At 58.9% G+C, this 22,897-nt stretch overlaps 4 protein-coding genes across 4 annotated transcripts; 3 read left to right on the top strand and 1 right to left on the bottom strand.

Moving 5' to 3' along the window:
- Positions 1–192: 192 nt before the first annotated feature.
- Positions 193–14,761, bottom strand: CAOG_02097 (dynein heavy chain; the record flags this gene model as incomplete). The annotated part of the gene is made up of 3 exons (XM_004348797.1): positions 193–7,134; positions 7,201–14,267; positions 14,518–14,761. 3 exons carry the CDS (start codon positions 14,759–14,761, stop codon positions 193–195), a joined length of 14,253 nt encoding a protein of 4,750 aa, XP_004348847.1.
- A 1,086-nt stretch (positions 14,762–15,847) lies between these two features.
- CAOG_02096 (zinc-binding dehydrogenase) lies at positions 15,848–17,184 on the top strand (the record flags this gene model as incomplete). The annotated part of the gene is made up of 2 exons (XM_004348796.2): positions 15,848–16,136; positions 16,756–17,184. 2 exons carry the CDS (start codon positions 15,848–15,850, stop codon positions 17,109–17,111), a joined length of 645 nt encoding a protein of 214 aa, XP_004348846.1. The 3' UTR covers positions 17,112–17,184.
- Positions 17,185–17,228: 44 nt separating this feature from the next.
- On the top strand, positions 17,229–21,371 carry CAOG_08578 (hypothetical protein). Its single transcript, XM_011271876.1, has 4 exons — positions 17,229–18,888; positions 19,015–20,342; positions 20,474–20,531; positions 20,648–21,371. The coding sequence occupies exons 1-4, from the start codon at positions 17,262–17,264 to the stop codon at positions 21,283–21,285; spliced, it is 3,651 nt and encodes a 1,216-aa protein (XP_011270178.1). The 5' UTR covers positions 17,229–17,261; the 3' UTR covers positions 21,286–21,371.
- Positions 21,372–21,892: 521 nt separating this feature from the next.
- Positions 21,893–22,895, top strand: CAOG_02093 (hypothetical protein; the record flags this gene model as incomplete). The annotated part of the gene is made up of 1 exon (XM_004348793.2): positions 21,893–22,895. A coding segment is annotated over exon 1 (750 nt), but the record flags the coding sequence as incomplete, so codon positions are not given.
- Positions 22,896–22,897: the final 2 nt, after the last annotated feature.

Here is a 22,897-nt window from a genome sequence, read left to right as displayed (position 1 = left end):
ACACACACACACACACACACACACACACACACACACACACACACACACACACACACACACACACACACACACACACACACACACACACACACACACACACACACACACACACACACACACACACACACACACACACACACACACACACACAAAAAAAAAAAAAAAAAAAAAACAAACAGCGCAACCACAGACTTAAATGGCGCCCTTCAATGACGAGCAGAGAATGGCAACACCGCGCTGGTAAAAGACATCCTCGGTGACACCTTGGGGAGCTTTGATGAACACAGTCAACAGGAGGTTGGAGCGCGTCGTGTTGAGGTAGACGGGCAGGTTGACCTTGCCTTGGCCACGGGCAGCCTCGGCAAAGGCGGACGGGGTGGCACGGACCCAGCTCATCTTGGCAACAGGCAGACTAGTGACAGAGCTGACAGCGAGGCTGAGCTCGTTCTGCTCGCACTTGGCACCCTCCAGCTTCAGGCCGCTGAACAGGAAGCTCTGCTCGTCGAGCGAAGCGCCCGGGCCAGCAGCAGCAGCAGCAGCGCCGCCGGCAACATCAATCTCGAGCTGGAGCTCTTCCAAAGACCACTTGTTCGCCTGAGCGACAAACTGGCGCGTGGCGGTAATGTACGCTTCGGGCACAAACAAGCCGGCGAGCCAAATGGTCTGGCGACGCAGGTCGGACGAAACCGCAATGGACTGGAGCTGCTTGATGCGCTCCACAAAGTCGACAATCCACTGGTTGACCGTGAGGCCGAGAGGAACAACATACTTGTTCCAGTCAGCGGGAATGAGACCCTTGGTAAAGTCGCTCATGAGCAGGCGCAGATTGTTGGTCTGCTTGCGCTTGCCCTGGCACGCCTCCACCACATGCTGCAGGTTCTCCGTAACGCGACGAAGCAGGCGGATGCCCATGTTGACCTCGCGCTCAAAGCAGCGGAAGAGAGGATCCTTAATGTTGTCCCTGGTACGCCGCAGCGCGGGCAGCTGATCAGCCTTGGGCAGGGACGCGAGCCATTGCTCGGCCGAGTGCTGCAGCGAACGCATCCATGCAGGACGAGGATCGGCAGCAGCAGCAGCAGCAGCAGCAGCGGTCGAGGCACCCTTGCCTTCCTTGACGTGGATCTCGTCCTCTTCGTCCATGGACTGCATCTTGAGCAGCTTGGAGATGACAAGATCGCCGCGGGAGGTCAGCAAGACCTTCTCTGCAGTGTTGGGCAGGCCGAGCCAAGCCGGCACCTGGGTGTCGGGCAAGGCCTTGACCCACGAGAGGAACTGGTCGGCGCTGGTCACGTCGGGCACGCGCAGGTGCGCCAAGGCAGCCGCCGACTCGCCAGGCTCGGTCGATCCCGGGACGGGCAGGACGAGCGAGTGATCGGCGTCAAAGCTGCGAGGAGTGAACAGGACCGACAGGAAGGACTGGAGCAGCCGCTGGTCAAACTCATTGTCAATGCGACCACCGTAGATGGACTGAGCCAGCAGCGTGCGAATCGCCTCCCACGGAATAGCGTCGGGCGAAATGTTGGTGCGGCCTTGGCTGGGCGGCGACACAATGGCCAGCCAAGTGTCGAGAGTGTCGATCGCACCGCGCAAGTCCGTTTCGGTAAACTCGTACTTTTTCGACCAGCCAAGCGGGGCGTAGCGCAGACGCTCCTGCACGACGGCATGGAACCACGCAGTCAAGAAATAGAGGCGCGCTCGCTCGGTGGGCTGGGCAGCCATGCGCGCGGAAGGCACCGACGAGAACGTGCGGAGCATGTTGGCCTTGATGCCAGGCGGCAGCTCAAACATGAACGCGCGGGACTGGCGCACGAGGGACAGTGGGGTCTTGGGGTGGATTTCCATCGTCAGGAAGAGGCGGAAGTTGGCATGGGCAGTCACGGCGTGCATCTTCTTTTCGAGCGTGACAAGCCAGGATGGCGCCAGGTGCACGTTCTTGAGCAACACCCAGTCGCCAGTCTGGACGGCAGAGGCAATGGCCTTCTCGGCCAAAGCAAAGCCTTCGGCCGAACCAATGGCAATCGACGCGCAGCGCTTGACCTTGAAGGCAGCGAGATCGTCGACACGGCCAGAGGCGTCGTAGCCGGGCACCGAGCACAACAGAATGGGCGTGTTGGCCTTGACTTCACGCTCAACAACATTGGCCAGGTCGACATCGCGCTCGGCAATCTGCATAAAGTCGTCGCCAAAGACGCTCGAGACAAAGTGGTAGCTGGCAGACACGAGGCGGTCGGGACGCAAGGCGCGCACAAGCAGCAGGTTGTTGAAGCCGTCCACAGTGGCCTTGCCAGTGGCCGGAACAATGCCAGTGGGGAGCAATGTCTCTGGAGCGGGGGCAGCAACGTACGACGACCACTCGGCTGCATGGTGACCGGCACCCTGAACGGCCTCCTTGAAGAAGGACACCGAGCTGAGGTTGCGGAAGCGCGTGTTTTGCTCGTCGCTAAAGCCAGCGAGGGCGCCACCGGCAGCACCGGCAGCAACGGGGCTCTCAAGACCGCGAAGCAAGACCTCGAACGCAGTGTCGTCAATTTGGTTGGGCGTGCCCGACAGACGGATGCGTGCGAGCAAGAGCGCCAGGACGATGCGGTCGTCGTGGAGCAAACCGCGCGACACACGGTCGAACAAGACCGAGAAGAGATCATGCGTCAGCACGTCGAGACGCTTGGCGTGGTCGGTAATGCCTTGCAGATGCGTGTTTTCTTGGGGCGAAATCACATGGCGGAAAATGTCCAGGAAGAACTGGAGCGAGTACTGGTACAAAAAGTGCACTTGGTTGAGGTTGTCCAGAGTGAAGAAAATGGAGCTGCAGGCAAGCGCGAGGGGGCGGTATTCGTTCGACACGCGCTCAACCTCGGCCATGACCACGTCCGTCTCGAGCACCTTCTTGGCAATATCGGCAGCCTCGCCCTTGAGCGTTTCCAGGGTTGTAATGACCGAGTCGTCATCGAGGATCTTGCCCTTGGACTCGTTGAGCGCGCGCAGCAGCTCCTTTTCGAGGTGGCGCAGACGCAGGCGGAACTCGCCTTGCAACTTGAGCAAATCCGAGCGCTTTTGGTCGACGTCGGGCCGCTCCGAGCGCAGCACTTGGTTGAGACACTGGCCTTGCAGACTGCTGGGGGTGACGGTAAAGTTGACAAACGTGACACGCGAGCAAATGTCCGGGGCAAACTGCACGGTCGGGTCGCGGGTGGTCAGGAAGATGGCAAAGGTGGGGCTAAAGTCAATGTCCTGATCGCCGATACGGATGAGGATACGGCCTCCAGCGCGACGCAGCTCGCGGTTGAGAACGGGGTTGAGGATGGGGTCGTAGTTTTCCACATCCTGCACCAAAAGCGGGTTGCCAAACCGCAACGCCGACTCGAGCTGCTTGCGGAAGCCCTCGTCGAGGAAGGACGTCTTGGTCATCTTGCGCGCCGAAAACTCGTTCAGCAGGAACTTGGTCGCCTGGCCGGACGGGTCGATGATGAGCGGGTAGCGGTGGTGGCGACGCAGCATGATGGCGTTTTCCGTGCAGAGATCGTCGGACGGCAGGGCGTTGGCCTGCCACCGTGCGCGCTCGTCCGCCGTCGAGAGGAATTCGGTGAGCGAAAGGTCCATGCGGTGCTGGATGCCAGCCTGCTGCAGATGACTCGACCAGTTGACGTTCAGCGCCAGACGGTGCTGCTGATCGAAATAGCCAGAGTACGCCAAGAAGGCTGCAGCCAGCAGCACATCGCCAGTAATGGTGCTCATTTGTGAGCGGAATTGCTCGCTTTCGAGCTCCCAACGAGTGCGCTCGCTCGAGAGCGAGCCGAGCAGGGCGATGGAACGCTCCACCTTCGCCTTGACCGTCTCCATCTCTTGGCGGATGGACTGGGCCTGGGCAATGAGCACAGCATACTCTTCTTTGTACTTGTTGATGGAGGCCTCGAGGTTTTGGACGAGTTGGTTGGTTTGGGCGGCGCTCGACTTGTTGGCCGTCGCGGCGCTCTCGAGGCTGGCCAGCTCGTTGCGAAGGGGCTCGATGCGACGGAGCATGTCGGCGTAGCCAACCTGAGCAATGCACCACTTGACGAGCGGACCGCAGGCCTTGCTGGCGTGGTCGACCGTCTCAAACTTGAAGCTCGGGTTGGACAAGAACTCCTTCTGCATGCGCACGCGCGTCGAGTCCTTGAGGTCCTCGGTCTTAAAGTTGACAATGCTGGGAATAAAGTCGTCGCGGATGATGACACCGCGCAAATCCTTCCAGTCCAGCTTGGACTCGCCCAACAGGACGCAGACGGCTTCCATGGCGAGCTTGACCATTTCCGGCGGGTTGGCCATGGAGCGAATTTCAGTGAGATGCTGCTTCTTGATGGACTGCACAGCGCTCTGGGCATCGCGAACGGCCGGCTCGACCTGCGAGAGGTCGGCAAGAACAGAGGCGCGCTTGACGGTAATCACCTTCTCTTGCTCTTCGAGCGCGGCTTGGAGCTCGATCGACGTGACACGCTTGGTCTCGGCCTCCTGCTGGTCGCGGACCATTTGCTGGAGTTTGACATTGGCGAGCTCGTTCTTGGCCTCGAGCTCGGTCTTTTTGATGGCAAGGCTCTTTTGCAGCTCCTCCACTTGGTCGACCGTCTCGCGAATCTTGGACAGACCGACGTTTAGATGGAGCTGCTGCTCCTCCAGCTCGGTGCGCTTCTCGGTGAACAGCTCGACGTAGTGGTTGATGAAATCGAGGTAGTGGCGCGGCGTGATGAAGGTGGTGCGTCCGGTGCGACGCAGCAAACGCTCCGAAGCCTCGCTCACGGCGCGATGGACGTGCACGAACGCGTTCGAGATGGCGTCGCGTTGAAGAGTGGGCGAGGGCAGAGCAGGGACGCCAGCCACAATCGGGAAGAGGTGCTCTGGCGGCGCCTGGTAGCTCGACGAATCGAGATCGAGCTTGATGGTAAACTCGCGACCAACCTGGAAGAGAGCTTCAGAGGACCAGTCGCCAAACCAATCCAGGACGCAACGGTTGAACAAGGCAGGCGAGGTCGAGGCGCGGTCCTTGAGCCCTTCGGCGGAGGGATTCATGGTAAAGACGACGTGCAGGTTCTTCATGACCTGGTGAGTAAACCACTTGTACAGCTCCTCTTGAGAGTCGAGCATCAGGCCTTCGCGTTGCGAGCCTTCCTTGCACTGGGCCATGAGCGTGGTAAACTCGTCACCCTCAAACAGACCGGGGACCTCGCCGTTGGCCAACAGCGTGTTCATGCGCTCCAAGAAACTGGCATCGAGAATGTTGGACTCGTCGAGAATAAAGCACATGCGCTCGCCCTTGCAGCCCGAGCGGCGCAGAATCTCGCGCAAATCCTCCTCAAAGTCGGCACCCGTGTAGCGGTTGTGCACCTTGACTTGGAAGACACTCAGACCCGTCATCCAGGCGACAAAGCGGGACAGGGTGGTCTTGCCACCGCCAGACGCACCAATCAAGAGCATGTGGCCCTGCATTTGCCGGAAGACACGGTCAATGCGCAGAACGTGGTCGAGCACCTCGTTGAAGAGGACGAGCGGCACGTCGAGCTCCTCCTCGTAAAAGACGCGCAGGCGAGCGCGGACAAACTCGCGCAGCGTCTCGCGCTCGACCGAGACGTACTCCTTCGAGAGCCAGTTGCTAAACAGAATGGGACGAGCGAGGGCTGTCTGCATGTTGATGGTGGGGAAGTGCTTGGCGGCAACCGCGTCCACCGTCTCGTCCGTCCAGCGGCGCTCCTCGTCCGTGACGAGACGGTCTTGGAAGAGACGCAGAGCTTCGTGGGCCCACACGCGCACCAAGCCTTCCAGCGGCAGCGAGTCGAGCGGCAGGATGGCCTCGTACATGCCGCGGACCCAGCGCGTCAACTCACGAGGCGAGTACACATAGTGCGGCTGCTGGTCGACCGTAAAGCGCTCCTGCGACAGGGTGAAGAACTCGACCATGGCCTCGGTGAGCGGCTGGGTAAAGCTGCGAAGCGTGGGAACAAGACGCAGCAGAGCTCGGTTGAAGGTGCCATAGATTTGCGAGAGCGAGGCGGGCCCAGGGTAGTCAACCAGCACGACGGGGACGTGGCGGAGGAAGCGCTCGGTGAGGGGCTTGCGGCCAGGGTCGGTGGGCGGGTTGCAGGCGCCGACAAACTGGATGCGATCGAGCTGAATCCACGTGTGGTCGGACGTGCGCCAAAAGCCGCCATGCTGAACCAGCTGGCGGAGGAAGGAAATGACGCGCTGGGTGCCGTACTTGTCGAGATCGGGCAAGTTGATTTCATCGCAGAACAAGACGAGCCACTTGCCAGGCTGGATGGGCGAAATGACCATGCCGTTCGGCGTGCGCTTGTACTCGCAGTAGTGGTCGAGCGTTCGGAGAAGCAGCTCGGGGGTGGTGGCGCTGCTAAAGTTCAGGCCCACGACCTCGAGCTCGGGCAGAGCACGAAGTGCAGAGAACAGGGTCATGGTCTTGCCAGAGCCGGGGGGACCGCAAAGCACAAGCGGCTTGTGCTCGGCCAGCCACGTGTACAAGAGATCCTCGTGCCGAACCGTGTCCATGGTCGGCACGACCACGTCGGCCGTGGCAATGCGGTGCGTGTCAATCTCAATCTGAGGCACCTTGCCCTGCCAGAGCACCCACTCGCCGTTGATGCCAACCTCGTAGTCAATGATGGGCTGGTTGTTGGCGGCCGGAGGCAGGCCAATGGTCGTGACGCCGCGAATGTACTCGCCGAGCTCTTGGCGGACCTTCAAACGAGCGTCACCAGCCAAGCTCCACACGAGCGAGTAGACGAGGCGCCGCGACACGTACTGCTCAATGCGCTGCTGCTCCATCGGGAAGTCGGGGTGCGCAGAGTTGTACGAAATGACGTTGCGCACCGTCTTGTTGAGCATGCTAAAGAGCGAGCCGAGGGCGCGCAGGCGGGTGAAGGGCATAATGTGCTCTTGCTTGGCGGCGTAATCGAGGGCGTTGAGCACCAGACCGCCGGGAGCAAAGTGCGGCGCCAGCACGTCGGCGGCGTCGCGTTGCACTTGCATGGTCGGAGAAACGAGCAGCTGCTTGTCGTCCGACGAGCCACTCGCGGCGGCCTGGGCGCTGCTGCTGATGGCTCCCGCTTCGCCAGCCTCATCATCGAGGGAAACGACGCGCAGCTTGCGGAAGAACTGGTCAAAGACCATGTCCATGGTGAGCACGTCGGCGCTAAACCAGACCATGCCGCAGCGACTGACGGTGGCCAGCGTCGCGTAGCGCAAATCCTGGACCTCAAACATGATGCGCACGTTCGGCGGAATGCTCAGACGCTCACCGTTCGGCAGCGTGAGGAGCTTGTTGTCGTCGAGCACCGAGTTGAGGTTTTCAACCCACTCGGGATCGACGTCACCATCAAACACAATCCAGTGGCGCTTGGACGACTCGTTGCGCACATCGTCAACAATCTTGCGCAAGGCATGCGTGAACAAACCGTCCGTCCATTCGCGCGTGGTCGAGTCGAGCGTGCCGTACAGGCGGTCCTTGGTGATGGCCTTGGGGTCGAGCACGTAGGACACGCCCTCGACGCCGTCGACACGTTGCATCGCCTCGAGCAGGACATTCCAGGCCGAACTCTTGCCGCTGCCGCTGGGACCCACCATCATGACACCGTGGTGCAGCGTCTGGATTTGGTAGAGCTGCAGCATCTTTTCGAGCCAGGCTTCGCCAACAATGAGGTGGCGCTCGTTGCACACGGCGCGCACAGCGTCCTTGAGGGCGTCGAGCTGCGCAGGCGCATGCTCAATGCCCGGGAAGACGTCCACCAGCAGGCTGTACAGCAGCGGAATGTCGTCAGCAACGAGCTTGGGCACAAGCGTCTCGACCACGGACTGGATGAGGACTTGCTGCTCAGAGGCAAAGTCCTGGGCAATGGACAGATCGACCGTCTGGCCGGCGCGCTCTGCCTGCTCGCGCACACGGCGCAAGTTGCTGCGCTTAATGTTACCAGCGCTGACAAGGACAGACTTGAGCGCACGCAGACCAAAGTCGTAGTGCGACTGCGCAGACAGCTGCTCCGAGCAGAGCTTGAAAAGGGGCACAATCTTGCGCGCAAGCTGCTCGGCAGAGCGGAAGCCCTGCGAGAAGAGCATGACCTGGGCAATGAGCTGACGGTCTGGCTGGGTCATGGCGAGCGAGCGGAAGAGCTTCTTCAAGTTGTCGGGCAAGTTGGAGCGGCCGGCGTAGCCAGGATTCATCGTGATAAAGATGCCCATGGCAGGGTTGACGCGAACCGTCTTGCCAACAAGCTCGACCTCAATCTTGGAGGTGGCAGCAGTCGATTCCTTCAAGGCGAGCTGGATGGTCTGGACCTGCTGCGAGACGGCCGAGAGAATGCGCTCCTCGAGACGGTTGAACTCGTCAAAGCAGCCCCATGCACCGACGTGGCACAGACCCACAAAGATGCGGCCCATGGCCTGGAAATCGAACGTCTCGTCGCAGTTAAAGACAAGGGTGAAGCGACCGAGCTGGTTGCCCAAAGCCTTGACCGTCTCAGTCTTGCCGGTACCGGCGGGACCGAAGGGCGAGCCGCCAAGGCGCTCCTCGAGGGCTTGCGTCATGGTGAGGTAGCAGCGATCGGTCAGCGGCGTCTGCACGAGCTTGTCGGTGATGCCGAGATACTCAAAGCCGTAGTAGAACGAGGCGTTGGCCATGCGGATGGTCAGGCGCTGCAGAACGTCGGCGTGCTTGGGGTCAAAGTAAAAGCGCATTTGCGAGAGCCACTCAAAGGACGAAGGCGACGACACCTTGGAGGACGATGCCAGCTCACGCGTGACATCGCGCTGATGCACAAGCTCGGTGATGAGATGCTCGAGCTTGCGGCGACGGATGGGCGGTTGCTCGCCGAGGACGGTGTCGGCGAGCGCGGCCAAGGTGGTCTCGACGTTGGACACGACCTGACGAAGGCCGGCAGCGGCCGCGGCGCTGGTGCCAGCCTTGGCGGCCTCCGTCAGGTTGGTCTCGACGCTTTGCGACCAGGCAACCTGCGCACCAAGCACGACCAGCTGGGTCGGGAACGAGTCCATCCACGTCAAGTACGCGTCCGGCGAGAAGCTGCTCGCGTCAAACTTGAGCACTTGCTCGACAGCCTCGGCGAGAAGGTGAGCAAGCGTCATTTGCATCTCCTTCTCCACCTGAGCAAGCCACTCGTTGATGCGCTTGTCCTTGATGACAACAGCAGACTTGAACGGCACGCTCTCGCCTTCGCGCGAGCAAATGCCCAAGGCCGTCGTGCTTTCCTCGTCAAGGGTCAGCGTGTTGATGCCAGCAAACATTTTGCGGAAGTGCTTTTGGAGCTTGGGAATGTCCTTGCTGTTGCCGATAATCTCGAGCAAGTCTTCGTCACCGACAAAGTAAAAGCGAGGGAAGGACGAACGCTCACGCTCGAGGTATTCACCGATACCCTTCTGAATTTTGCTGAGCAGGTCGGCCAGACGCTCGAGCGACTTTTGCACGTTCGGAATGGCCACGATATCCAGAATGGAGGGCGACTTGGTCACCTTCTTCATCAGCCCGAGGAATTCGGTGCTAATGTTGGCAAAGCGCGACGTCTCGGTCGGGAGCAGGTGCTTGATGTCGGCCGAGCCCGAGAAGATGCCTTCCAAGTAGACCCAGCGACGTTGGACGTCAATCCAGACGTCAAACAGGGCGTTGATGCGGTTGAGCTTGTCTTCCCAAGAGACCCCTTCCTCTTCAAAGACCTTGTAGTACGGCGAGAGCTTCATGGCGGTAATGCTGCCCAGGTGCTCCTTGACCTTGCCAAACAGGTCGTCCCAGCCGCGAATCAGCTTGGTCTTGTTCTGGTAGTTGACGAGGTCGACCTGGAAGGCCTGCCAAAAGTCGCGCACTTGGCGCAAAAACTCTTCCAGACCCATTTCACCCTGGGCGACAGTCAGCACGTCACGCACGGCCTTTTCGTTCTTGGCCAGGTCGGCGTCGTACAAATGGCCAAGGGTCAGCTCGGTGAATGGCACGCTTTCGAGGCGGAGCCGCTTGGCAATCAGCTTCCAGTGACGCTCGCGCAGCGCCTCGGACTTGAGATCGCCAACAAGGGGGTTGATCTTGATCAGGCCGCGCAGGAGGTTTTGCAGGTGATCGTAGCCGGCGTACTGGCGCATGCGGTTGGGCAAGTTTTTCAGCGTGTTGAGCATGTCATCCAGCGACTGGCGAACCTTGCGCGAGACGACGGCCGACCACGGGCGGTCGCGAATCTCGTCCAGCGCCAGATGCGTGGCCGAGAGCTCCGACCAGACGCCCTTGAGCTCGGCGAGCTCGCTGGCAGCAGAGTCCAGACGAGCATCCGAGAACGAGGCACTACCACTACCACTACTACTGGAGGCCGAGGAAGACGATGCCGACGCGTCAGAAATGTCCAACGCCTCCTTGGCACGGTTGAGACGCTCGGTATCGTCGCGCGCACGCTGGAAGCGTGTCTCAAAGCCGGCAATGCACTTGAGCGCATTCTCGGGGCGGAGATGGCCTTGGACGGGCTTTTCGGCCTCCCACTCGGCCAGCAGCTCGCCGACCTTGGCAGCCGTGGCGCGGTCTTCGGCAATCACCTTCAGACGGAGCGAGGCGAGCTGCGACTGAATGGCAGCGTCCTTGCGAGCGAGAATTTCGCTGAGCGCGGCCCACTCGCCCTCGAGCTGACCAACGTGCAGCCAGTCCGAGGGGAACTGGAAGCGCTGGCGCTCCAGCAGCTTTTGACCGTCGCGGAAGGCTTGCATGCGGGTGGTGAGGACGCGCACCTTGCGCTTGAGGTCTTGCACAAACGTGACAAAGTTGACGGCCTCGGCGGTCGACTCGGCGTCCACCGAGTGCTGCTCGAGGTCGGTGCGGCTGGTGCCAATCTCGCGGTAAAAGTCTTGCATGGACGACGACATGAGCGCGCCAAAGCGACCGAGAATGTCCTTGTGCCAGGCGTCGTACTTGAGGTTGACCTTGGTCTGCACTTGCTGGAAGTTGACCACGATCGGCCCAAAGGACGCCGTGATGTCGGCAGAGTCGACAGTGGCGCGGGCCTTTTTGATTTCAACAAGAAGCTGCTGCCACAGCTGAATGTCGTCACCGAGGCGAGCCACGACCGAAGCGCCCTCGAGGTCCCAGAGCGCTTGGTACTGGAGCCAATCCTTGACATAGTCACGCACCTGGGCGACGCGCTGTTCAATGGCAGCGAGCGCCTTGGGCAGCGCCTGCGGGTCGGTGACGGCCAGCTTGACGACCAGCGTGCGGTAGGTGTGCTCGTGCGAGGCAGCGCCAGAGGCAGACGAGCCGTCCGCAAGGCCGGCATCGACCGCAAGGCGCGAGCCCTGGATGCGCGGCAGACCGCACACGACGCGAAGCCACTCGTGCAGCTGGTTGAACAAGTGCGAGCGCGAGTGCTCGAGCGGCGGATGCAAGTACATGACCTGGTTGCGGATGCGGATTTCGTGCGTCAGCTCCTTGAAGGTGGGGATGCCGCCGGCCGGGTGTGTGATGGCTCCAGCATCAGCAGCGGCAGCAGCAGCAGCAGCAGCGTTGGCGCTGTCGTTTTCATCGTGGTACGAAATGATGGACATTTGCTGGTTGAACTGCGGCTTCTTGCCAGCTGCGACAGCCGTGTTGTAGTTGGTCAAGGCGGCAGTCCACGTCGCGACAGCAGCCTGGAGACGCACGGCGAGCAGGCCTTCGACTTGGGCATCGAGCGTGGACGCCCAGGAGGTCAGGTTGGAGAAGCCCTTGAGCTTGAGCTCGTCGACAGCGTTCTGAATGCGTGAGACAATGCCACGGAGCGTCGCGGCGTCCAGGGCGCAAGTGGCCAGCGACTTGACCAGCGCGGCAACCTTGGCATGGATGGCCTGCAAATCCTCAGCTTTGTCCTGGAACGTTTGAGCGGCAGCAGCCAGGCGGGTAATGTACTTGTCGAGGTTGACATTGTCCCAGGACTTGGTCATACCTTCGGCAATCAAGACCTGCATGTCGCGCTTGTAGCCAGCCACGAGTTGCGGGGCGTTCGCGTCGAGGGCGTCGACTTGGTCGCACGCGGTCGAGTAGCCGCGCAGCGTTTCTTGAAGGGAAACGGCGAACGGATAGATGGTCTCTGCAGCGTGGGCAACGCGCGTAATCTTGTTGGGCACCGGCTTGAGGCCGTTGCGCTCGGCCAGCCACTGCAGGTTGCGCACTTCCTTGAACAGGGTGATGATTTGCGAGTCAAAGTTGACGCCCAGTCGAAGACGGGAGGCAGGACCGGCAGCGGCAGCAGCAGCAGCAGCAGCAGCTGACGAAGTGCTACCAGCAGCGTTCAGCGTGGCGGCAGCCAAGGCCGCGCGCGAGCGAATGCTGACAATCTCAAAGAGCGGGCCTGCAACCTCGGGATCGCGCGCAGTGACATCGTCAATCCACTTGAGGTAGAGCTGTTGCGGGTTGAGCAGACGGGCAAAGTTATCGCCGTCCGCCTTGAGCTTGCCACCCTCAACGTGTTTGACCCAGTTGGGGCCAAGGACATCCTCGACGCGACGCATGTACGTCTTGAGCTGGCGCTCAATCTGCTGGGCCCAAATGATCGAGCCAGACACTGGCGGAATGTCGCGGACTGTGCTCATGCGCGAGGCCATCGAGTGCGAGTACTGGGTCTTGAACTTGTTGACGAGCGTCTCAATGTCGTCCTTGACGCGCTGAATGAGCTTGGTCTGGTACTCTTTGATGGCGCCTTGGATGCGTGGACGCACAAACAGCGCGTTGAAGCGGCTGAAGATGCGGAACATTTCGTTGGCGTTCTTGGCCGTGCCCAGCTGGTCGCGCAGGTAGGCGGTGATTTGGGTTTCGACGCGGTCCACGCGCTCGTCGTAAGCACGCTTGGCAGACTCCCAGAGCTCAAGGCCCTCGCGAGTGAGGTCGAGCACGTCAACGTTCTTGACCGTCTCAAAGGCATCGTTAATGTCGTCGATGGCTTGCGTGTTGCTGTCGCCTGAGGCAGAGAGCGCGAGAACGGTCGTGTGGTTGGCGATGGACGCAGCCGCCTTGACGGCATTCTCGTCGTTGCCGAACGAGGCCGTGCGGAGCACACGCAGAATGACCGAGCGGAGCTGCTCGTGGTGGCGACGGAACTCTTGCACAGCGCCAAGGCGTTCCTCCAGCGTGGCCAGCTCGTTGCGGATGGCCAGCTGCGAGCGGTTTGCCTGGGTGCTGGTGCGAGCGACGTCACGAATCATGTTCTTGAAGCTGGTGAGGTGGACAGCAAAGCGGCGGAAGAGCTGGTTGCAATGCTCCATGAGTTGCTCAAAATCGTCGAACGGCAGCTGCATGAGCTTGCGGCGCTGCAGCACGTCCACAATGTGCGCGGAAATGTCGCGCGACACGGCTTCAACAAACTTGATGGCACGCGGGATGGGATACTGCGACCCACGGAGCTTTTTAAAGTGGTTGAAAATGTCCTCCACGGCAGTGATGATGCGGCCGACATCGGGAGCGGCAAGGGCTTCGTTGATTGGGAAGTTCTTCATGACCACGTTGTAGTTGGCCACACGCTCCATCGCCTCCTTGAGCTGAATGTCCGAGCGGAACTTGGTGATGGCCGTGAAGCGGTTGGCGCGCTGGAGCAGGTCGAGAGTGAGCACAACGTCGTCCGCAGCCAGGCGGGTCTCGACTTGCTGCAGGGCGCGCTCGAGGTTGACCCAGAAGGCAATTTCCACCAAGGCGCTGCCGTGCGACGGGTCGCGGTCGAGCTTGGTCACCTTTTGAATCTCCTTAATCCAGCGATCGACGCAGCTCTGCAGGTTGAAGACGAACGTCGAGTCGTTCACGTCAAAGTCGTCAACGGTGGCCTTGGTGCCCGCCGAACGATGCTTGGCAATGGTCTGTGTAATGAGCGGGTGGATTTGCAAGTCCACCTCCGGAATATCGACATTCTGCTGCAGCTGCAGCAGCGAGAGCTCAAGTTCAGCCATCTTGCGCTTGACGGTGGCGCTTCCCGAGGCCAGCCCCGCCGCCGCGGCCGAGCTGGATCCACCTGTAGATGATGATGATGCCGATGACGAAGGATCGGCCGACGAATCCTGCTTGGCTGTGACGCACGAGTTGAAGAACGGCGAGACGGCGTTGTGAATGTATGCGTGCAGCGTCTCGAACGGGTTGTCCTCGCTGAGGTTGATGACGTGCAGCTGCTGAGCAAGCGACTTGTCTGCCTCCAGCACGGTGCCCTTCTTGATGAGTGCCAGGAAGGTCGCCGAGCGCGCGCCGCCACTGTGGCGGACCTCCAACTGCACAGAGTAGGATGGTGCCGATCCCGTTTCTGTCCCAAAAAACAAGAAAAAAAAAAGAAGAAGGAATAGCAGCGAGGGTGAGTGAAAATTGTACAACATGGGTAGGTAACGGAAGGAATTCACCAAGTGGATTGAACAGAAAGAAAAAAAAAAAAAAAAAAGAGAAAAAGAAAAATTTGCGATCTCTGGCTCGTGATCGATGCAACTTGAACGGAAAACTCAATCATCAGGGAGCGAGCGTTTCGACAAGCCAGAAGAGTAGTAAGTGATGCACCCCACCTGCGAGGGCGCGCTGTACGACGAGGATGGGGCAGGCGGCGTCGCTGGCAAAGCGGGAGACGGCAGCCTGCGTTGGCGCCAAAGCGAGCGTCGCGTCGAGCTGGGCAAGGTCGGCCTCGATCGCGCTGTCGTCCGCGAGAAGCACGGACACGACGGAGCGCACATAGGGCAGCACGGTGGCCGCATCGCGCGTCGCCACAGCCGCAGCAGCAGCAGCAGCAGCAGGAGGCGCGGTGGATGCCATCCCAGCAAAAAAAAATAATAAGGAAAAAAAAAAAAGAAAAAAAAAAAGAAATAGGAATGAATGCTGGAATTCAAAGTGATCTCTGTTTGTATTCATGACATGAATCAAGCAAGTGCAGTGATACAGTATTGGCACGCATTACACGACAACGAATATGCCGGTACAGCTCGGGAAGAGCGGGGATTCGGATTGAAAATTCGCCAAAAGTATGCAAATTTCAACGCGTTGTCGTGAAGCTCGTTTCGCTCTTCATACAAGAACAGCACCAACCGAGAACAGAAAAGTAGAAAGATCTTGATCGAAAATGTCGTTGGTCGGGAATAGAAGAAGATGCAATAAAGAAGAAGAGGAGGAAAAGGGTTGCTGAATGTCTGCTGCACCTACCGGCGGTCCAGCCATTGTCAAGCTGGCCACCTTCTCAAACTGGCGGCAAGGACGCTCTAACACGATTTCTAGAGAGGCTCTACGTGGTATTGCGAAAGGCCCCGCTGCAACCGTGTATTGTAGTTTTATGTGGCGATCAAGCTGCGGTAGTCGCGATTGCCCAAAGCGGCGCAGTGTTGTTTCAGTCTATTTCTGCGTTTCCATTGTGGGTCGCCGTCCAAGTGGCGCCCAGTCGCAGTCTGATGACGTGTCTGATTCTCAATAGTTGTCTAACGCCTCAGTGTGTTCTGTTTGCAAAGTCACAGATCACCGCCATCGGGCCAAAGTAAACTTCGTCGAGGTCGAAATGCGCGGCGTGGTGCTCTTGCAGTTTGGTCAGTTCGACCACATCAACGTGTTTGACCATGTTGTTGTCCCCAAGCTGGTCAAACGAAGAGCCTTGCTCATCAAGGTGGTTGCGGCCTCGCTCAGCGGGCTCGATGGTGCGTTCGTTGGTTTGTCTGGTACTGTACCTGCACTCCCATTCATTCAGATTTGCGCTCACGTAACACTCTTGCACCACACCGTCTGATCTTCTTCTCGCATAGTCAAATCAATGCGAGGCGAATTTTGGATGATGTCGGTAAGGCCCAGCACGCACCCAGCAAATGACGCTGAATTTCTCACGCCAATCTGAACAATTTGGATTGGTAGAAGGTGCCAATGATTCCGGGATGCGACTTTGCCGGCATTGTCGTCGGGATTGGGCAAGCATGCAGTGGTCGCTTCAAGGAGGGCGATTTCGTATTTGGCGCGACGCGCTTTGTTGGCGGTGCAATGGCCGAATATGTTGTGTGTCTCGAAGAATGGGTTGCCCCGTTGCCCAACGGCGTGCCATTCCACATTGCCGCCGCATTGCCGACGGCCATGCTGGCAGCGTATCAAGGGCTAGCTCAAGCTAATGTCAAGGCCGGCGAGAGAGTGCTAGTCTTGGGCGGCAGCGGTGGAATTGGTGAGTTGCGTCCTGACCGAGTTGCAATCCAAGCAAGTGGTGATATCGATCAGCATCACAAGTCAAGTGTCGTGTACTTGTGCTCACCACGAGCACTTCACCTCTGGGCTGATCCGCCGTTCCAAAAAAAAAAACAGGCCATTTTGCTGTACAGATTGCCGTGCATCTCGGAGCTGTCGTGTCGGCGACTTGTTCGGGGGCCAATGCCGACTTTGTGCGGAGCTTGGGTGCGCACAATGTGATTGATTACCAAACGCAGCAGTGGTGGGCTCCAATAGGCGAAACTCAAGCCGCCGCGCAGCCATCCTCCCTCCAGCACATCTATGACGTGATCTTTGACACGGTTGGTGCTGACAGGACTTATGAGATGGCCTCACAAGTGCTCTCGCATGGCGGTCGGCTGCTCACAGTGTCTGTCGGAACGCCAGAGCTTTCGGTAAACAGGCGTGTTTCGCCGAGTGCGTGGCCATGCCGAAAACTTGCACTCTCACTCACATCTCCGTGCATCCGTTCTGATGAATACTTTTTTTGGCTTGGTTTTTTTTCGTCCTTTTGTGATAGTCATCGCGTGTGGCGGCGCTGAGCGGCGCGTTTTTGAAACACAAGCTTTGGAGCCTAGTGTCGGGTCCAGCGTACTATTTCATCAATGTGCAAATATCCGACGAGGATTTGCTGGCGTGCTGCCAGCTGGTGCAGCAGGGCGTGGTCGTGCCTCATCTCGGTCGCGTGCTGCAGTTCACCCAGTCCGATGTTCAGCAGGCAATTTCGACACTTGCGAGTGGTCGCGCCCGCGGCAAGCTGGTCGTGCAAATTGCCCCGGAGACAACCACTGGCGTCGATGCCTTGTCCGAGTATGCTAGACTCGTGTCCACCGTCACCAGCTGCACCGATCCCGCCGGATGCGCGTGCGAGCAACCTTCCGAATCGCTGGTCGCCGCCCAACCGCCCGTTCTCCCAGCCGACGACCAGCCATAACGTTATGGCTTGTGTTGTCTTTGGCTCAAATAGCATCATCCTACAATAGAAGTTCAACTAAACTAAACTCGACTCTCATCGTCAGTTCTTTTTTTTTTTTTTTTTTTTTTTTCTCCAACAAACCTTTCGTTCTCTTTTTTGCAGGCCAAAATGGCTGGGAACAGCACAGCTTGTGTTTTGGACGCGGACAGCAGCTCGGACGCCCTGCTCATCGACCCGGAGACCAGCACCAGGATGTCACGCAGCTCAAGCATCACATGCGTTGCGATGGACACGTCTGCGGACGGACGCGTGCTGCCCGTTCTCGGCAGTAGCGTGCGAATCACCCGCAGCAGAAGCAGCTCTCGCGCTGGAACGGCGCCAGGCAGCCCCGCCACCGCCTCGTCGTCGAACCCTGTGCTCGTCGTCGATGGCAGCGGCGATGTTGAAGTCCATGGAGCCGCGAGCGTCGTGATGACCAGCAAGCGCACACGGAGCCACGACCTCAACGATGAGGACGATGCGGAGGAGCGAAATTTCCCGCGCAAAATCGTGGTGCTGAGCAGAGCCGCGACCGAGCCGACCCTCCCCGAAGAAGAAGAGATCAACGAGGTCTTGTCGCAGGGTGAACCCCAACCTCATCCTCAGCCACGGTCTCAGCACAAGAAGGGCGCGGAGGACACCGACGACGACGATGTCGTGATCCTTGCCGTCTCCAAGACTGCTGCTGCCCCGTCGAGTTTGCTGGGCTTGCGTGCGAGCTCAACCATTGTGGCAAACGATGACGACGAGCCGTGTGTTCTGCTGGACGAGGTCAACGCGAGTGCTGCGACGTTTGCCGATGGAACCACCCGATGCGCGGGTTGCAAAACCGGGGTGAGCTCTGAAGGGGTTTACGTTCTGGACGTCTGCTTGCATCGGCTGTGTCCGCGTTGCGTGGACTCGACTGTGACCACGCACATTCTGCCTTCCGAGCTCGGCTTGGTCGTGTGCCCTGTCGCAAGGTGCGGCAAGTACCTGTCTTCCCGCGACATGAGTCGCATGCTCCATCACCACTTTGCTGGCAGCAGCAGCGTCGCTGAGTCGCCCAGAACTCGTGGAAGGCGCAATGCCGCGGCCAAAGCTGCTGTTGCTGCTGCTGCTGCTGCTAGCGGCACCCTGCCCTCCCTGACCAAAGCAGCAACGACAGAGCTGCAGACTGCTGACGACGCCTTCACCCAGCTGCGCGCCAAGTGGCTGGGTCGCTTCATGCAAACCATCTATTCTCCGCCGACCCCGGCCATGCTCGGCCTTGCATCCACCAGCGCTGCAAACGTCCAGCCCGACAAGAGCGACCGCAAGAGCACGTATGCGATTGCGGGCAGCAGCCTTCATGCCATAGCGGCGTGTCTGAAGCCGATCGCCCCGCAGTGCCCGACCTGCCAGCAGTCTGTGACCCTGTACGAGTATCCCCAAACGACCAATGCTACAATGTTGGATGCACCGATCGGTCGCATGCACCACACTTGCGCTGCGTGCAACACCAACCTCTGCATTGGGTGTCTGGCTGTCTTGCCAACTCGCCAGCGCGCACCTCAGGCTCACCACTGCCCTGCCGTGTTTGCCGTCATGCTAGCTCGCCAGCTGGCCTTGGTTGAGGCGATCCTTTACCGTCCAGAGCAAAAGCCGCAAGCCACCATCGGCGCCAGCCAGCAGCCGCCGCCCATGCAGTCCGTTCCGAGCGAAGCAGCAGATCGAGGCCGAGGTCGAGGTCGAGGTCGGGGTCGCGGTCGGGGACGAGGTCAGCACCTGTCGAATGGTATGGAATCTTCATCAACAATGGGGGCAGTGTTTGTTTGTTTGTTTGTTTGTTTGTTTGTTGTTGGGGGTTTTTTGGCAAAAATCTTACTCTATTCTGCTGCTGGGACTTGCGCGAAATCATTAGTGTCGCAGCCAATAGGCTCGCGGGGAACGGGATATGCCGGAAACGAGCAGTACGCCACGTATTCGACAACGGCCAGCAGTCTCGTTTCGTCGTGGAAGGAAGACTCGCAGCTGGCGCGAGTTTTAGTCGACATCACTCGCCTTCTTGAAAGGCTGGACACGACCTATGGTGCAGGATGGTTGGGTGCGTCTGCGCCTAGTAGCGCACATCCCGATGCGGACATTCTGGAAGGCGTAGCTGCATCTCCCGCCATGTTCACCCACCCCATCCCGCCGTTCCTGCTGCCGATGGTACTCCGATCAGAGTTGACAGAGCTGCTAGTCGCCTTTCTGAGAAACGACAGCATGATGGAGCTGGCAGACCGGCGCGAGATTTGCTACGCCGTTTTCGGGCTGTTGAGTGTGTGCGCAACGCATCCAGACTTGATTAGTCTGACCACAATGAACCTGCAGGGAACCTTGGCCATGGCTGTTGCGGCCATTCAACTTGGTGCTGCTCCAGCGCCGGAGCAGCCGCCTGCACTCTTGTCAAAAGTGAGCTCTGGTGGGCGCAGTCCTGCCAAGTCCAAAGGCAACAATAATGCAAAGGAAGCAAGCGCAGCAGGCCCGGCAAAATTCACCCGCAGCGGCACACTCATCGAGGATGCTCCCACTGGTGATGGTCCCGCCAAACTCACGAGTACCGGCACGCTGGTGGACGAGAGCGCCGCGCCGAGTCTCGAGCCACGCCAGTCGGCGCCGGGCGAATCGAGTACCTGCATTGCTGCACTGCTCCGCAGCTTTGAGACTCAAGCCAGCTTCTTTTTGCAGTCCACCAGCAAGATGCAGGACGCTGGCACAGCGGTGGCGGAGAACGACGAGATGGGCGCGACGTACCGCCTGTGTCTCGAGATTGTGGGCCTCTGTCGTGATGTTCAGCAAGCCGTCGAAGTCGCGCGGACTGCTCAAAAGGAGCTTTCAAAGGTGTCAAGCTCGATGGGGACGACAGATGATTCGTCATCTCAACCTGCTTCGCAACCGCAACAGGACTCGGCAGATGCCACAGCCGCAGCACGCCCGGCCCCACGGAGCAGCCGAAGCTTGACGACTACTTCTCAAGCGTCGTCGTCGTCAACCCCTGCATCGTCGTCGTCCTCCTCCTCCTCGGCCGCTCCAGTCAGTGCCGCGTCTGCAGCTGTTGTTTCTGAGGCTGATCGCTATGTGAGCGCCTTGTCCCCGCTCCGGTTTGAATCGATTGCAGGCCTGGCTGCGGCGCACACATACCGCCCTATGTTTGACAAACCACCACCCAGCGGTGCATCTCGCACGCGCATGCCGCGCCTCTTCAAGGTGTGCACGGTTTTTTTTTGTTTGTTTTGTGTTTTGCAAGATGATCGTACCCGATGAGCAAAATTGGTTTGCATAATCCTCATCCTCTTTCCTGGCATTTGTCTTTTTCTTTTTTTTCTTCTCCCAAACAGGAACTCATGGCACTTTCCACCGCTCTCCCCGTCGCTTGGGCATCGTCCGTGTTTTTGCGTAAGTGGGCAGAGAAGCCTCCGCCGTCCACCTTCGATTCCGACTGATTTTTTTTGTTCCTTTTGTTGATTTGGCTTGCTTTTTTTCTTCCCTACTGTTGCATCAACCAACCACAGGTGTGGACGATTCGCGCAATGACGTGCTTCGCGCGTTAATTATTGGACCAGAGGGCACTCCATATGAGAACGGTCTGTTCTTTTTCGACATTTGGGTGTCTTGGACCTACCCTCAAGAGCCTCCGCGCGTGCAGTTCCTCACAACGGGCAACGGTACTGTGAGGTTTAATCCCAACCTGTACAACTGCGGCAAGGTCTGCCTGTCGCTCCTCAACACTTGGGAGGGGCCGAGCTGGACGGCAACGGCGACCCTCCTCCAGGTGCTCGTCTCCATCCAGTCGCTCGTGTTGGTGCAAGAGCCGTTTTACAACGAGCCAGGGCTGCGGAACAATGCGGTCGAGTCCAAGCGCTACAACCGAAACCTCTATCTGGCGACCGCGCGGTGGGGCATACGCAGTCCGCTCCAGCGCACATTCAACGGCTTTGAGAGTGTTGTGAAGCGGCACTTTTTCCTAAAGCGCGACGCCATCAAGAGGCAACTCGACGGATGGGCGACAGAACTTGCTGCGGCTCTGCCTGTCGCGCGGCAGGACTTTTTCGGGTTTGGCAGAGATGCGACTGTGGGCGACCTCCGAAGTGAGATTACGGCCATTACACCGCTGTTGGACTCGCTGACGATGTCTGATGCCGGGTTGTAGAAGCGAATTGAGGTTTGAAGATGTGGCGGGGTGTTTTATTTTTGTCCTGGTTTTGCTTGTGTTAATATCAGTTTTGAGATGATCGACTGCTTTCCCACCTTGTCAAGTACGAATGATTCATGCGAGGAGGCTGGGTGGAGCAAAGCTGAGTTACAACACGACAACAGAACTAAAATACGATACGAACAGGCAAACGAACTACACAACACGGTAAATCTCGCATCAAGCGATTCGAATCGCACGCATTTATTGGCCCCTGTATCGTCGGATGGATTGAGGCCTGTCTTTTCGTCGGGTGACAGTTCGTTTCGCTCAGAAATTGGGGAGATTTCGCATCCAAGTTTGTCGTTTCGGGTTTACCCGCTTCCCCGTCCCGCTTCCCCGCATTCCTGCTGACGCGTTCAAACTCTCACATTTCAAAAGCTCTTTTCCTACACATTGTATGTACCAAAGCGGAAGCAGCCACCACTCAGGTCCGACCCGAAAACGTGCAACCCAAAAAAGAATCCTCCGTGTGGGGGTTTGCGCGGAGCTTTTTTGTTTCCGCTCCGCTCGTCCTATTTCAGCCCTCCGTTTCCGCTTTTCGAACTGGCTCAGTCTCCCTTTTTTTTTTTTTTGGTTCTCCCTTCCCCTCCCCACTTTCAATCTTTGATTGAATAGTTTTCAAACTTTGAGTTGACTTTTGTGTGTCTGCCTCTCTGGAGCCTCGAGATCACCTTGCTTTCTCCACTTCTTCCGCTACCTTCTGAGCAAACAAACCAAACCGCAAACGGCCACGCATTTTGCTTGCTCCCCCCCCCCACCGCCAGCACACTCACACACATTCACTCACACACACTCACTCACACTCACACAAAACCATGACCTCCGTCGCAACGGCCCAGCAGTACGCTTCGCGACTCTACTTTTCGGCGGGCGGCTGGCTTCTGCCCAATTATGTCGCGCGCCAGGCAGCCGACATCTTTTTCACACCCCGCCGCTACACGCCGCCCGAGTTTGAGCAGCGACTGGCTGCAACGTCGACGGATTTGGCACACTCGGAGCCATCGCTCCAGGGAATCAAGCTCTACTCGTGGGGACGAACCACCGACCCTGCCGTTATTCTCGTGCACGGCTGGGAAGGTCGTGGCACGCAGCTCGGCTACTTTGTCGAGCCGCTCGTCAAGAGCAACCGCCGGGTGATTGCCATTGACATGCCCAACCACGGCAAGAGCGTCGACGGCAAGGCCAACGCGGCCGTGTTTGGCCAAACGCTCAAGAAGGTTGCCGAGGTTGTTGCCAGCGGCGGCAACAAGGTCGAGGGCGTCATTGGCCATTCGATGGGCGCGGGCGCCACGCTCGGCGCGATTCACAATGGCCTTCTCGATGTGGGCATTCGCAAGGTTGTCTTGATCGGCGGGCCTGCCACCTACCACGAGGTCATTGAGCGATTTGGCGGCCTGATTGGTCTGGCAAATGCCGCCATGCCACACCTCTTTGAGGAGGTCCAGGCGCGTGTCGGCCTGGCCATCTCCACCGACCCCTTGACCCATTCTCTCGGAGGCGCGCCGTTGGTCGACCAGGTGCAGCATTCCCGGTTTTTGCTCATCCACGATCGCCACGACAAGGAGGT

Source organism: Capsaspora owczarzaki, assembly GCF_000151315.2.
Source record: "Capsaspora owczarzaki ATCC 30864 unplaced genomic scaffold supercont2.3, whole genome shotgun sequence".
NCBI lineage: Eukaryota > Filasterea > Ministeriida > Capsasporidae > Capsaspora > Capsaspora owczarzaki.
The sequence above is the reverse complement of the archived record's forward strand: the minus strand, read 5'-3'. Positions and strand labels throughout refer to the sequence as shown.